A 15000-nucleotide genomic window follows, 5' to 3' on the forward strand; every position below is an offset into this window, starting at 1 on the left:
TGTACTCTGTATGAGATTTCATCAAACCTTCTTCTATTACTGCTCTTATCGACGAAGGCCAGAGACCCCACCGAGATGGAGTTTGATTGACAGAGAGAAGAAGAGAAGGGGAGGGGGGAAGAGGGGGAGTGCATAGAATTACATGTAGGATCTCTGTGGGGAAAGGAGGAGGAGGAGGAGGAGGGAGAGAAGTAGGAGGGGGAGGAGGAGGAGGGGGAGGAGGAGGGAGAGAAGTGGGAGGAGGAGGGAGACCAGGAGGAAGGGGAGGAGGAGGAGGGAGAGCAGGAGGAGGAGAAGGAGGGAGAGGAGGAGGAGGAGGAGGAGAGAGCAGGAGGAGGAGGGAGAAAAGGAGGAGGAGGGAGAGGAGGGGGAGGAAGAGGAGGAGGAGGGGAGGAGAGAAGGAGGAGAGAAGGAGGAGGAAGAGGAGGAGAGGGGAGGTGTGGGCCGCCATCGATGCTTGATCCTGCGCCTGTCTCTCTCCTCTTCAGTTTAATACAAACAAATATCAATTATGCAATGGCCGTTAAGTGGGAATAAGTGCTTGTTGCTCATAATTACTGACGCCCCGTGGATATACAAACACAAACAGAGCCGTGGCTGAGCCAATGCAGTGAGACATCACTGGAGGGCTCCCAACACATCTACTGTAGCTACCACTGTTCTGCTGATCCAGTTACAAACACAGAATATATCAGGAACAGAACCCGCCACACTGTCTGGTGCTCTGGTTAGCTCAGTAGCCAACTTGATCGAGGGCTTCATCATGACGCCTGCAGGGGGATATTTGGGATGTAACTCATTTAAGTCGTAAGGTGAAATGATGAGATGGACACTGGTTCATGTACAGTATGTCTACCAGGTGGGACTTATACAAGTACTGTTCCCTTTACCAAATCTTCATTTCAGCTGTGTGTGTGTGTGTGTGTGTGTGTGTGTGTGTGTGTGTGTGTGTGTGTGTGTGTGTGTGTGTGTGTGTGTGTGTGTGTGTGTGTACAGTCGTGGCCAAAAGTTTTGAGAGTGACAAAAATATTAATTTTCACAAAGTCTGCTGCCTCAGTTTGTATGAGGGCAATTTGCATATACTCCAGAATGTTATGAAGAGTGATCAGATGAATTGCAATTAATTGCAAAGTCCCTCTTTGCCATGCAAATGAACTGAATCACCAAAAAACATTAACACTGCATTTCAGCCCTGCCACAAAAGGACCAGCTGATATCATGTCAGTGATTCTCTCGTTAACACAGGTGTGAGTGTTGATGAGGACAAGGCTGGAGATCACTCTGCCATGCTGATTGAGTTCGAATAACAGACTGGAAGCTTCAAAAAGGAATCATTGTTCTTCCTCTGTCATCCATGGTTACCTGCAAAGAAACACATGCCGTCACCATTGCTTTGCACAAAAAGGGCTTCACAGGCAAGAATATTGCTGCCAGTAAGATTGCACCTACATCAACCATTTATCGGATCATCAAGAACTTCAAGGAGAGCGGTTCAATTGTTGTGAAGAAGGTTTCAGGGCGCCCAAGAAAGTCCAGCAAGCGCCAGGACCGTCTCCTAAAGTTGATTCAGCTGCGGGATCGGGGCACCACCAGTACAGAGCTTGCTCAGGAATGGCAGCAGACAGGTGTGAGTGCATCTGCACACATAGTGAGGCAAAGACTTTTGGAGGATGGCCTGGTGTCAAGAATGGCAGCAAAGAAGCCACTTCTCTCCAGGAAAAACATCAGGGACAGACTGATATTCTGCAAAAGGTACAGGGATTGGACTGCTGAGGACTGGAGTAAAGTCATTTTCAATGATGAATCCCCTTTCCGATTGTTTGGGGCATCCGGAAAAAAGCTTGTCCGGAGAAGACAAGGTGAGCGCTACCATCAATCCTGTGTCATGCCAACAGTAAAGCATCCTGAGACCATTCATGTGTGGGGTTGCTTCTCAGCCAAGGGAGTGGGCTCACTCACAATTTTGCCTAAGAACATAGCCATGAATAAAGAATGGTACCAACACATCCTCCGAGAGCAACTTCTCCCAACCATCCAGGAACAGTTTGGTGACGAACAATGCCTTTTCCAGCTTGTTGGAGCATCTTGCCATAAGGCAAAAGTGATAACTAAGTGGCTCGGGGAACAAAACATCGATATTTTGGGTCCGTGGCCAGGAAACTCCCCAGACCTTAATCCCATTGAGAATTTATGGTCAATCCTCAAGAGGCAGGTGGACAAACAAAACCCCACAAATTCTGACAAGCTGCAAGCATTGATTTATGCAACAATGGGCTGCCATCAGTCAGGATGTGGCCCAGAAGTTAATTGACAGCATGCCAGGGCGGATTGCAGAGGTCTTGAAAAAGAAGGGTCAACACTGCAAATATTGACTCTTTGCATCAACTTCATGTAATTGTCAATAAAAGCCTTTGACACTTATGAAATGTTTGTAATTATACTTCAGTATTCCATAGTAACATCTGACAAAAATATCTAAAGACACTGAAGCAGCAAACTTTGTGACAATTAATATTTGTGTCATTCTCAAAACCTTTGGCCACGACTGTATATGTGTGTGTGTGTGTGTGTGTGTGTGTGTGTGTGTGTGTGTGTGTGTGTGTGTGTGTGTGTGTGTGTGTGTGTGTGTGTGTGTGTGTGTGTGTGTGTGTGAAATGTGTCACGTGAAACGACATTAGGCTAAAGTAGAGCAGGAGAGAGGGAGAGGTGATGTCTGGGTCTGAGGAGGGGAGATGCACCATGAGCACTAAAGAGGAAGGCTAATGAAGACAGACAGATGGACAGAGAGATACAAAGATAGAGGGAGGGAAAGAAGGAGAGTGGGATGCTGTGTGTTATTCCCTTCTGTCTGTCTCTGTCTCGATCTCTCCCTCCCTCCAACCCTGTGCTCTGTCAGTCAGAATGATGTCTGACGGGTTCACAGCAGGGTATCCAGGGGTGGTGTGTTAGCCTAATGCACCCCACTCACACACACACTCCATCCCATCACAGCCTGACACCTAACACTCACCAGAGACCACAAGCATGGCCATACACACGGATGATAGACACACAGCTATCTGACTGTGATCCCTCTCTCCTTCGCCATGCGTAAGGTGTTATCCACCCAGACATAGATACCCTGACTAGAGGAAGAACACACTTGAACACACACACTTGAACACACACACACACACACACACACACACACACACACACACACACACACACAAACACGATACCACGCACTCACTCACACACACATTTCCGCTCTCCTGGGCTTTCAGGAGCAGCTGTGAAAAGGAGAGGAGGGAGGAGGAGAAGTGGGGGACATCTTAAGGAGATGCTAATCAGTCTCATCAACGTTTCATATTCAACTGTATTATCAGACATAATTGCTTTTTTCTTCACTAGTGAGTGTTGGCAACGAGTGGCATGTCTAATCTGTTATTATAGTGTTTGTTTCACAACAGATGGATAATTATAGACATCAAGGTGGTGTCTGCCTGCCGCACTGTGCTGAATGGGAATGTACCCGTCTGACAGCCAGAGATGTGTGACAGAATCTGTGGAAGACCCGGCTCAGTTCATTCTCAGTCAGTGGATTGACATTCCCCACACAGCCCAGTGGTCAGATTGATTTCTGTGTAGGGTTGTATTCTATATCTCACACCTCAGTGTTATTGTAGACAAAAAGATGATGTTTCGTCAGACAGAGCAGACCACTTAACAAGAAGATTGCTGGGGGATTTGATCCGATGTAATTACCCTCCTTATAGAAAAGGCCCTGGCGGATCAGGCCTCCATTACTCTGGTCTGACAAGCAGCATGAACTATCCACCAGGAGGCTGAGTCATGGATGTGCATCACCTCGGTTTGAGAGTTGAAATAGTAACGGTCGCCTTCGGGCGCCATCTTGGCACCAAGACAATTAGATTGGAGTGATCAGCCATGTTCTTGTTAAATACTGTTATTTTTATGGACCATTTGGAACTTGGAGGTTAGTAGGCAGACTTCTGTATCTACAGAATGGCTGAAGGAGAGAGTGGAGTGTAAAGCCTGTGTCATACAAAGCAATGGAAGTTGCCCAACTTTGATTGGGCGCAATAGAATTCCTTCCAATTCCAACTCAAATCAAATAAAATGTTATTTGTCACATGCGCCGAATACAACAGGTGTAGACCTGACAGTGAAATGCTTACTTACAAGCCCTTAACCAACGATGTAGTTTTAAGAAAATAATGGAGAAAAAAATGTTTAAAAAAAGTAAGATATAACAAAAACAAATAATTAAAGAGCGCAGTAAATAACAATAGCGGGGCTATATACAGAGAGTACCGGTACAGAGTCAATGTGGAGGCTATATACAGAGAGTACCGGTACAGAGTCAATGTGGAGGCTATATACAGGGGGTACCGGTACAGAGTCAATGTGGAAGCTATATACAGGGGGTACCGGTACAGAGTCAATGTGGAGGCTATATACAGGGGGTACTGGTACAGAGTCAATGTGGAGGCTATATACAGGGGGTACCGGTACAGAGTCAATGTGGAGGCTATATACAGAGAGTGCAAATAGTCTGGGTTGCCATTTGATTAGCTGTTCAGGAGTCTTATGGATTGGGGGCAGAAGCTGTTTAGAAGCCTCTAGGACCTAGACTTGGTGCTCCGGTACCGTTTGCTGTGCGGTAGCAGAGAGAACAGTCTATGACTAGGGTGGCTGGAGTCTTTGACGAATTTTAGGGCCTTCCTCTGACACCCCCTGGTGTAGAGGTCCTGGATGGCAGGAAGCTTGGCCCCGGTGATGTACTGGGCCGTACACACTACCCTCTGTCGTGCCTTGTGGTCGGAGGCCAAGCAGTTGCCATACTAGGCAGTGATGCAACCAGTCAGGATGCTCTCAATGGTGCAGCTGTAAAATCTTTTGAGGATCTGAGGACCCATGCCAAATCTTTTCAGTCTCCTGAGGGTGAATAGGTTTTGTCATGCCCTCTTCACGACTGTCTTGGTGTGCTTGGACCATGTTAGTTTGTTGTTGATGTGGACGCCAAGGAACTTGAAGCTCTCAACCTGCTCCACTGCAGCCCCGTCGATGAGAATGGGGGCGTGCTTGGTCCTCTTTTTCCTGTAGTCCACAATAATCTCCTTTGTCTTGATCACGTTGAGGGAGAGGTTGCTGTCCTTGCACCACATGGTCAGGCCTACCACTGTTGTGTCATCAGCAAACTTAATTATGGTGTTGGAGTTGTGCTTGGCCGTGCAGTCATGAGTGAACAGGGAGTACAGGAGGGGGCTGAGCACGCACCCCTGAGGGGTACCTGTGTTGAGGATCAGCGTGACGGATGTGTCGTTACCTACCCTTACCACCTGGGGGCGGCCCGTCAGGAAGTCCAGGATCCAGTTGCAGAGGGAGGTGTTTAGTCCCAGGGTCCTTAGGTTAGTGATGAGCTTTGAGGGCACTATGGTGTTGAACACTGAGCTGTAGTCAACAAATAGCATTCTCACATCGGTGTTCCTTTTGTTCAGGTGTGAAAGGGCAGTGTGGAGTGCAATAGAGATTGCATCATCTGTGGATCTGTTGGTGCGGTATGCAAATTGGAGTGGGTCTAGGGTTTCTGGGATAATGGTATTGCTGTGAACCATGACCAGTCTTTCAAAGCACTTCATGGCTACAGATGTGAGTGGTACGGGTTGGTAGTCATTTAGGCAGGTTACCTTAGTGTTCTTGGGCACAGCGACTATTTGACTGCTACACTGTGCAATTTGTATGCAATTAAAATTGTACAATTTGATTAACTCAACAATCATATCTGGTAGCTTATTTTTGAGTAAATATAGAGCTATATCCATGTGTGTCACTCACTGTCTCTCTCTCGCTCTGTCTCTCTCTCCCTCTCTCTCTTTTTACCTCCCTCCCTCCCTCTATCTCTCTCTCTCTCTCTCTCGCTCTCTCTCACACACAGTGTGAAACCGAGGAAAGGAAGCTTGGCCCACAAACACTGGGCAGGAGCAGGGCCCCATGGGAAGTGTAGGCCATGCCCTGTCATCCACCCCAGCCCTGTGTGTGGATCTGATGGACACACCTACTCCTCTAAGGTGAGACACACACCCCCCCAACCCCATCTTGCTCTCTCCCTCGTTCTCTCTTTCTTTTATTACATTTACATTACATTTAAGTCATTTAGCAGACGCTCTTATCCAGAGCGGCTTACAAATTGGTGCATTCACCTTATGATATCCAGTGGAACAACCACTTTACAATAGTGCATCTAAATCTTTTAAGGGGGGGTTAGAAGGATTACTTTATACTATCCTAGGTATTCCTTAAAGAGGTGGGGTTTCAGGTGTCTCCGGAAGGTGGTGATTGACTCCGCTGTCCTGGCGTCGTGAGGGAGCTTGTTCCACCATTGGGGTGCCTGAGCAGCGAACAGTTTTGACTGGGCTGAGTGGGAACTGTGCTTCCTCAGAGGTAGGGGGGCCAGCAGGCCAGAGGTGGATGAACGCAGTGCCCTTGTTTGGGTGTAGGGCCTGATCAGAGCCTGAAGGTATGGAGGTGCCGTTCCCTTCACAGCTCTGTAGGCAATCACCATGGTCTTGTAGCGGATGCGAGCTTCAACTGGAAGCCAGTGGAGAGAGCGGAGGGGCGGGGTGACGTGAGAGAACTTGGGAAGGTTGAACACCAGACGGGCTGCGGCGTTCTGGATGAGTTGTAGGGGTTTAATGGCACAGGCAGGGAGCCCAGCCAACAGCGAGTTGCAGTAATCCAGACGGGAGATGACAAGTGCCTGGATTAGGACCTGCGCCGCTTCCTGTGTGAGGCAGGGTCGTACTCTGCGAATGTTGTAGAGCATGAACCTACAGGATCGGGTCACCGCCTTGATGTTAGTGGAGAACGACAGGGTGTTGTCCAGGATCACGCCAAGGTTCTTAGCACTCTGGGAGGAGGACACAAGGGAGTTGTCAACCGTGATGGCGAGATCATGGAACGGGCAGTCCTTCCCCGGGAGGAAGAGCAGCTCCGTCTTGCCGAGGTTCAGCTTGAGCTGGTGATCCGTCATCCACACTGATATGTCTGACAGACATGCAGAGATGCGATTCGCCGCCTGGTTATCAGAAGGGGGAAAGGAGAAGATTAATTGTGTGTCGTCTGCATAGCAATGATAGGAGAGACCATGTGAGGATATGACAGAGCCAAGTGACTTGGTGTATAGCGAGAATAGGAGAGGGCCTAGACCAGAGCCCTGGGGGACACCAGTGGTGAGAGCGCATGGTGCGGAGACAGATTCTCGCCACGCCACCTGGTAGGAGCGACCTGTCAGGTAGGACGCAATCCAAGCGTGGGCCGCGCCGGGAGATGCCCAACTCGGAGAGGGTGGAGAGGAGGATCTGATGGTTCACAGTATCAAAGGCAGCAGATAGGTCTAGAAGGATGAGAGCAGAGGAGAGAGAGTTAGCTTTAGCAGTGCGGAGAGCCTCCGTGACACAGAGAAGAGCAGTCTCAGTTGAATGCCCAGTCTTGAAACCTGACTGATTAGGATCAAGAAGGTAATTCTGAGAGAGATAGCAGGAGAGCTGGCCAAGGACGGCACGTTCAAGAGTTTTGGAGAGAAAAGAAAGAAGGGATACTGGTCTGTAGTTGTTGACATCGGAGGGATCGAGTGTAGGTTTTTTCAGAAGGGGTGCAACTCTCGCTCTCTTGAAGACGGAAGGGACATAGCCAGCGGTCAAGGATGAGTTGATGAGCGAGGTGAGGAAGGGGAGAAGGTCTCCGGAAATGGTCTGGAGAAGAGAGGAGGGGATAGGGTCAAGTGGGCAGGTTGTTGGGCGGCCGGCCGTCACAAGACGCGAGATTTCATCTGGAGAGAGAGGGGAGAAAGAGGTCAAAGCACAGGGTAGGGCAGTGTGAGCAGGACCAGCGGTGTCGTTTGACTTAGCAAACGAGGATCGGATATCGTCAACCTTCTTTTCAAAATGGTTGACGAAGTCATCCGCAGAGAGGGAGGAGGGGGAGGAGGATTTAGGAGGGAGGAGAAGGTAGCAAAGAGCTTCCTAGGGTTAGAGGCAGATGCTTGGAATTTAGAGTGGTAGAAAGTGGCTTTAGCAGCAGAGACAGAAGAGGAGAATGTAGAGAGGAGGGAGTGAAAGGATGCCAGGTCTGCAGGGAGGCGAGTTTTCCTCCATTTCCGCTCGGCTGCCCGGAGCCCTGTTCTGTGAGCTCTTAGTGAGTCGTCGAGCCACGGAGCAGGAGGGGAGGACCGAGCCGGCCTGGAGGATAGGGGACAGAGAAAATCAAAGGATGCAGAAAGGGAGGAGAGGAGGGTTGAGGAGGCAGAATCAGGAGATAGGTTGGAGAAGGTTTGAGCAGAGGGAAGAGATGATAGGATGGAAGAGGAGAGAGTAGCGGGAGAGAGAGAGCGAAGGTTGGGACGGCGCAATACCATCCGAGTAGGGGCAGAGTGAGAAGTGTTGGATGAGAGCAAGAGGGAAAAGGATACAAGGTAGTGGTCGGAGATTTGGAGGGGAGTTGCAATGAGATTAGTGGAAGAACAGCATCTAGTAAAGATGAGGTCAAGCGTATTGCCTGCCTTGTGAGTAGGGGGGGAAGGTGAGAGGGTGAGGTCAAAAGAGGAGAGGAGTGGAAAGAAGGAGGCAGAGAGGAATGAGTCAAAGGTAGACGTAGGGAGGTTAAAGTCACCCAGAACTGTGAGAGCAGTTCTTTTAACTTTTATCTCTCTTGTTTGGCTGTTTGTAGTTTTACGGTCATTTATAGTCATTCATCTACTAATCTCCTGTGGGAAGATTCTGTGTGTAGACCGAGAGAATCTGCCAGGACTGCCAGGACTGAATGGGATGCGTAAGATCCGAGCAGCATCAGTTCTGGATTTCAGGTTTTCCTCACTGGTTATTTGGAAGTATCAGGATTGGGCGAAGGCGGTGCTTAACTGCAACACCTCAAGTGATTCGCGCATGCTCCCACAACGATCGGAAGGGGGGGTATGTTTGTACTTTGTAGAATATAGCACATAGTCTGACAATGACAATCTTTGCAGCATCTTTAAAGTTATAACATGAATGACAGCAAGGTCAATTGTTAGCTCAGCCAGAATTACCCAAGCATGGGAAAAAACTATCCACCCTTCACCACCCTCCATCGCCTCAGCCAGCCTCCCTACCCCCCTTCTCTCCTTGTCACACGCACGCATGCATGCACACACACACACATACACAAAGAGAACGCTTTGGAATGGCGATGTTCCGTAAATGAGCATGGCAGCCATGATGGATGATGCAGAGGATGAACTGTGTCCACCGGCTATATTTGATTCCACAGTCCTTCGTCTGGAGAAAAACGCCCTCTCCCTGTCCTCCTCTCCTCTCTTCTCCCCTATTCTCCTCTCTTCTCCCCTCCTCTCTTCTCCTCTCTTCTCCCCGCCTCTCTTCTCCTCTCTTCTCCCCTCCTCTCTTCTCCTCTCTTCTCCTCTCTTCTCCCCTATTCTCCTCTCTTCTCCCCTCTTCTACTCTATTCTCTTTTCCCCTCTTCTCCTTTCTTCTCCTCTCTTTTCCTCTATTCTCCTCTCTATCTCGTCCACTCCTTCACTTTCTTTCACCCTCCCAATGATCCATCCCTCGCTCCCCTACCATTCCACCTCACCCCCTCTGTCACCCTTTAATAGCTAAATACTCTGCTGTAACCACACACACAGGCTTGCAAATTCCCACCCACCCACACACAATCTAATCTGGCCTTTGTTTCCACTAAGAAGGAATGACTTGAGGGAGGCCATATAGCTTCACAGAGATCAATCTGTGCTCTTCTCATGGGGGTTATGTTGTTAACACACGTGCACACACACACTCTCTCTCTCACACACACACACACACACACACACACACACACACACACACACACACACACACACACACACACACACACACACACACACACACACACACACACACACACACACACACACACACACACACCTTCAATCCCTCCCCCACTCCCCTTTGCCTGGTCCACTCCAGAAGTAGAGAGGGGGATTGGGCTGTCACTCTCCATCAGAGAGAGAAGGAGGAGAGGAGCAAATGGGTGGCAGGGGTGTTCCGCTCTCTTCTCTCCTTCCCCTGCTCCCTCTGTCTCCCTCTGACTGGTCTGGATAAATGTGTGGCCTCAGCTGGTAGAGTGATGTCATCCTTACTGAGACCAATATAGTGGTTATGCCTGGGCTAAGAATCCAGTCCTTATAGTGTGGTGCTCTTATAGAGTGTGTGGAATGATGTTGGCTTCTCACATGCATACGTGTATACACACACGCACACACACACACACACACACACACACACACACACACACACACACACACACACACACACACACACACACACGATCCTATTATCAGAATGATGCTTTTATCTCTAGAGAGACTGTAGCCTGCAGAGTAAAGCCCCTTACATTGCTCCTCTCTTCTGGCTCATTCCACTTCTCTCCAAACTCTCTTTCTAAACTCTTCTCTCTCTCTCTCTCTCTCTGTCTGTGCTCAACCCCCCTCTCTCTCTCCCTGCTCACCTGCCCCTCTATCTCTCTGCCTCTGTCTCTGTCTCTCTCTGTCTCTCTCTCTTTCTGCTCATCCCCCTCTTTCTCGCTAAACCCTCTGGATGAGTAGTGTTTCAGTCTGAACCTCTCATCCCCCTCTTTCTCGCTAAACCCTCTGGATGAGTAGTGTTTCAGTCTGAACCTCTTATCCCTCTCTCTCTCTCTAAACCCTCTGGATGAGTAGTGTTTCAGTCTGAACCTCTCAGCCCCCTCTCTCTCTCTAAACCCTCTGGATGAGTAGTGTTTCAGTCTGAACCTCTCATCCCCCTCTCTCTCTCTAAACCCTCTGGATGAGTAGTGTTTCAGTCTGAACCTCTCATCCCCCCTCTCTCTCTCTAAACCCTCTGGATGAGTAGTGTTTCAGTCTGAACCTCTCATCCCCCTGTCTCTCTCTCGCTAAACCCTCTGGATGAGGAGTGTTTCAGTCTGAAACTCTCATCCCCCTCTCTCTCTCTAAACCCTCTGGATGAGTAGTGTTTCAGTCTGAACCTCTCAGCCCCCCCTCTCTCTCGCTAAACCCTCTGGATGAGGAGTGTTTCAGTCTGAAACTCTCATCCCCCTCTCTCTCTCTCTAAACCCTCTGGATGAGTAGTGTTTCAGTCTGAACCTCTCATCCCCCTCTCTCTCTCTAAACCCTCTGGATGAGTAGTGTTTCAGTCTGAAACTCTCATCCCCCTCTCTCTCTCTAAACCCTCTGGATGAGTAGTGTTTCAGTCTGAACCTCTCATCCCCCCTCTCTCTCTAAACCCTCTGGATGAGTAGTGTTTCAGTCTGAAACTCTCATCCCCCTCTCTCTCTCTAAACCCTCTGGATGAGTAGTGTTTCAGTCTGAACCTCTCATCCCCCCTCTCTCTCTAAACCCTCTGGATGAGTAGTGTTTCAGTCTGAACCTCTCATCCCCCTCTCTCTCTCTCTAAACCCTCTGGATGAGTAGTGTTTCAGTCTGAACCTCTCATCCCCCTCTCTCTCTCTAAACCCTCTGGATGAGTAGTGTTTCAGTCTGAACCTCTCATCCCCCTCTCTCTCTCTAAACCCTCTGGATGAGTAGTGTTTCAGTCTGAAACTCTCATCCCCCTCTCTCTCTCTAAACCCTCTGGATGAGTAGTGTTTCAGTCTGAAACTCTCATCCCCCTCTCTCTCTCTAAACCCTCTGGATGAGTAGTGTTTCAGTCTGAACCTCTCATCCCCCTCTCTCTCTCTAAACCCTCTGGATGAGTAGTGTTTCAGTCTGAACCTCTTAACCCTCTCTCTCTCTCTAAACCCTCTGGATGAGTAGTGTTTCAGTCTGAAACTCTCATCCCCCTCTCTCTCTCTAAACCCTCTGGATGAGTAGTGTTTCAGTCTGAAACTCTCATCCCCCTCTCTCTCTCTAAACCCTCTGGATGAGTAGTGTTTCAGTCTGAAACTCTCATCCCCCTCTCTCTCTCTAAACCCTCTGGATGAGTAGTGTTTCAGTCTGAAACTCTCATCCCCCTCTCTCTCTCTAAACCCTCTGGATGAGTAGTGTTTCAGTCTGAAACTCTCATCCCCCTCTCTCTCTCTAAACCCTCTGGATGAGTAGTGTTTCAGTCTGAAACTCTCATCCCCCTCTCTCTCTCTAAACCCTCTGGATGAGTAGTGTTTCAGTCTGAAACTCTCATCCCCCCCTCTCTCTCTCTAAACCCTCTGGATGAGTAGTGTTTCAGTCTGAAACTCTCATCCCCCTTAACTCACTGTGGTACAATAATGGACTCACTCTCTTTCTCTCTTCCTCTGTTTCTCCCTATCAGAATAGTCTTCCCCTGTCTTCCTGTGTCTCTCTCTCCTTCCTTCCTTCTCCCTCTTCTGTCCTCTGTACTTGCCCCTCTACTTTTGCCTCTAGTTTTTTCCTATATTTGTACATAATTAAAAACATATTATAGCCATCCACAGACAGAGATTATTGGTGCTGACACCACCAGTGTTTCACTAGCCTGGAAATAGCAGTCAATTGAATTGGCTGGGGTATATTTCATCAGTTTCCTTTCCTCCCTCTCGACAGGTAATTCAATATGTATAGAAGGGGAGAGCGGCATACCTTTGTCAACAAATTGGATTAAGCGGCATTAGTGCTGCTATCTAAGAACTGTCAGGGAGGAAGTGATGGATTTAAATTGGAATGTGTGAAATTGAAAGTGTCAGCAAGAGAGTGGAGAGAGTCAGTGTGTGTGGTTGAGTGTGTGTTGCATTTGTACGTGTGTGTTATGAGGGAGGATAAATGCAATAAATTAATAGTTGTACGTGTGAACATGTTGTTTTTATATATATACACACTACCTTTCAAAAGTTTGGGCTCACTTAGAAATGTCCTTGTTTTTGAAAGAAAAGCTCATTGTTTGTCCATTAAAATAACATAAAATTGATCAGAAATACAGTGTAGACATTGTTAATGTTGTAAATGACTATTGTAGCTGGAAACGGCAGATTTATTTATGGAATATCTACATAGGCGTACAGAGGCCCATTATCAGCAACCATCACTCCTGTGTTCAAATCAAACTGATTTATAAAGGCCTTCTTACATCAGCTGATAGCTCAAAGTGCTGTACAGAAACCCAGCCTAAAACCCCAAACAGCAAGCAATGCAGGTGTAGAAGCACGGTGGCTAGGAAAAACTCCTTAGAAAGGCCAAAACCTAGGAAGAAACCTAGAGAGGAACCAGGCTATGAGGGGTGGCCAGTCCTCTTCTGGCTGTGCCGGGTGGAGATTATAACAGAACATGGCCAAGATGTTCAAATGTTCATAGATGACCAGCAGGGTCAAATAATAATAATCACAGTGGTTGTCGAGGGTGCAACAGATCAGCACCTCAGGAGTAAATGTCAGTTGGCTTTTCATAGCCAATCATTCAGAGTATCTCTACCGCTCCTGCTGTCTCTAGAGAGTTGAAAACAGCAGGTCTGGGACAGGTAGCACATCTGGTGAACAGGTCAGGGTTCCATAGCCGCAGGCAGAACAGTTGAAACTGAAGCAGCAGCACGGCCAGGTGGACTGGGGACAGCAAGGAGTCATCAGGCCAGGTAGTCCTGAGGCATGGTCCTAGGGCTCAGGTCCTCCGAGAGAGAGGAAGAAAGAAAGAAAGAATTAGAGAGTGCAATGGCACGTTGTGCGTTGTCCAACGTTGTAGTCCACGTTGTCCAATGGCACGTTGTGTAAGCTAATCCAAGTTTATCATTTTAAAAAGCTAATTGATCATTAGAAAACCCTTTCGCAATTATGTTAGCCCAGCTTAAAACTGTTGTTCTGATTAAAGAAGCCATAAAACTGGCCTTTAGACTAGTTGAGTATCTGGAGCATCAGCATTGGTAAGTGACCCCAAACTTTTGAACGGTAGTGTACATATTTTTAACTTGAAGATGTGACTTATATACCATTCAACCAAGTATATATATAACAATATGACGCGTGAATGTCTGATTCATTCAGTTCCACACAGATGTGTTCATGGAATTCACTCCACAATATAACAGCCGCTGTATTAACAAGACCCCTGCACTGTTTACCCTCTGTCAAGGTTGTGACAGGATTGAGCAAACAATGTGGAGGGAAAAATAAGGGTAAACTATTCATTATTTACATTTCAATAATAATGCATAAGGAGACAGAAAAACAAAGCCATTACAGAGCCTGTCCCAGATATGCATACAACAATTGGGATCAGGTTTCTTACCAAGCAGTATGCAAATGCTATCTAAATGTTTAATGCAATACGTAGTTTATGGTGCTGTGCACAATGGCAGAAATGTAAGAAAATAAATGATTTATGTCTAAATATGTAAAGACACCAAGAATGAGAAACACTCACACAATGTTGCTACATGTTCATGCTTTCCAGTTTATGTAATAGCCTAACATGAAAGAGTTGAAAGGTCAGTAACTTTCTGACCTAATTAATGTTGGCCCAATAGACACTGTGGTTAATGTGTTGTGTTTATAAGCAGGCATTATAATCCCCACCTTGACAGATGGTAGACAGGCGGCAGGTAGCCTAGGGATTAAGAACGTTGAGTTTGTAACCGAATGATTGCTAGTTTGAATCCCTGAGCCGACTAGCCGACTATGTGTAAACTCCATCTGTGCCCTTGAGCAAGGCACTTAACCCTAATTGCTCCTGGGTCACTGTTGTTAATGGCAGACCCTGGCCGTGACCCCACTCTCTGAGGGTGTCTCAGGGGGAGTTGGGATATGCAAAAAACACATTTTCAACCCACACATATTGTACATGTGTTACGTAGGACAACTTTAAGCACCAACCTAATTATTATTAAACAGTGCAGGGGTCTTGTTAATACAGCGGCTGTTATATTGTGGAGTGAATTCCATGAACACATCTGTGTGGAAGTGAATGAATCAGACGTTCACGCGTCATATTGTTATATATACACTTGGTTGAATGGTAAAAAATGTAAA

General features: G+C 47.7%; 1 protein-coding gene across 2 annotated transcripts in view; it reads left to right on the forward strand.

Moving 5' to 3' along the window:
- LOC106611816 (testican-1) overlaps positions 1–15000 on the forward strand; it is a 332029-nt gene that overhangs the window by 259168 nt on the left and 57861 nt on the right. For both annotated transcript variants that reach the window (XM_014212411.2, XM_014212410.2), the window contains one exon: positions 5942–6074. In XM_014212411.2, coding sequence (XP_014067886.1) covers positions 5942–6074 — 133 coding nt within the window. The remainder of the gene's footprint in view (positions 1–5941; positions 6075–15000) is intronic.

Source organism: Salmo salar, chromosome ssa09, assembly GCF_905237065.1.
Source record: "Salmo salar chromosome ssa09, Ssal_v3.1, whole genome shotgun sequence".
NCBI classification, from domain to species: domain Eukaryota; kingdom Metazoa; phylum Chordata; class Actinopteri; order Salmoniformes; family Salmonidae; genus Salmo; species Salmo salar.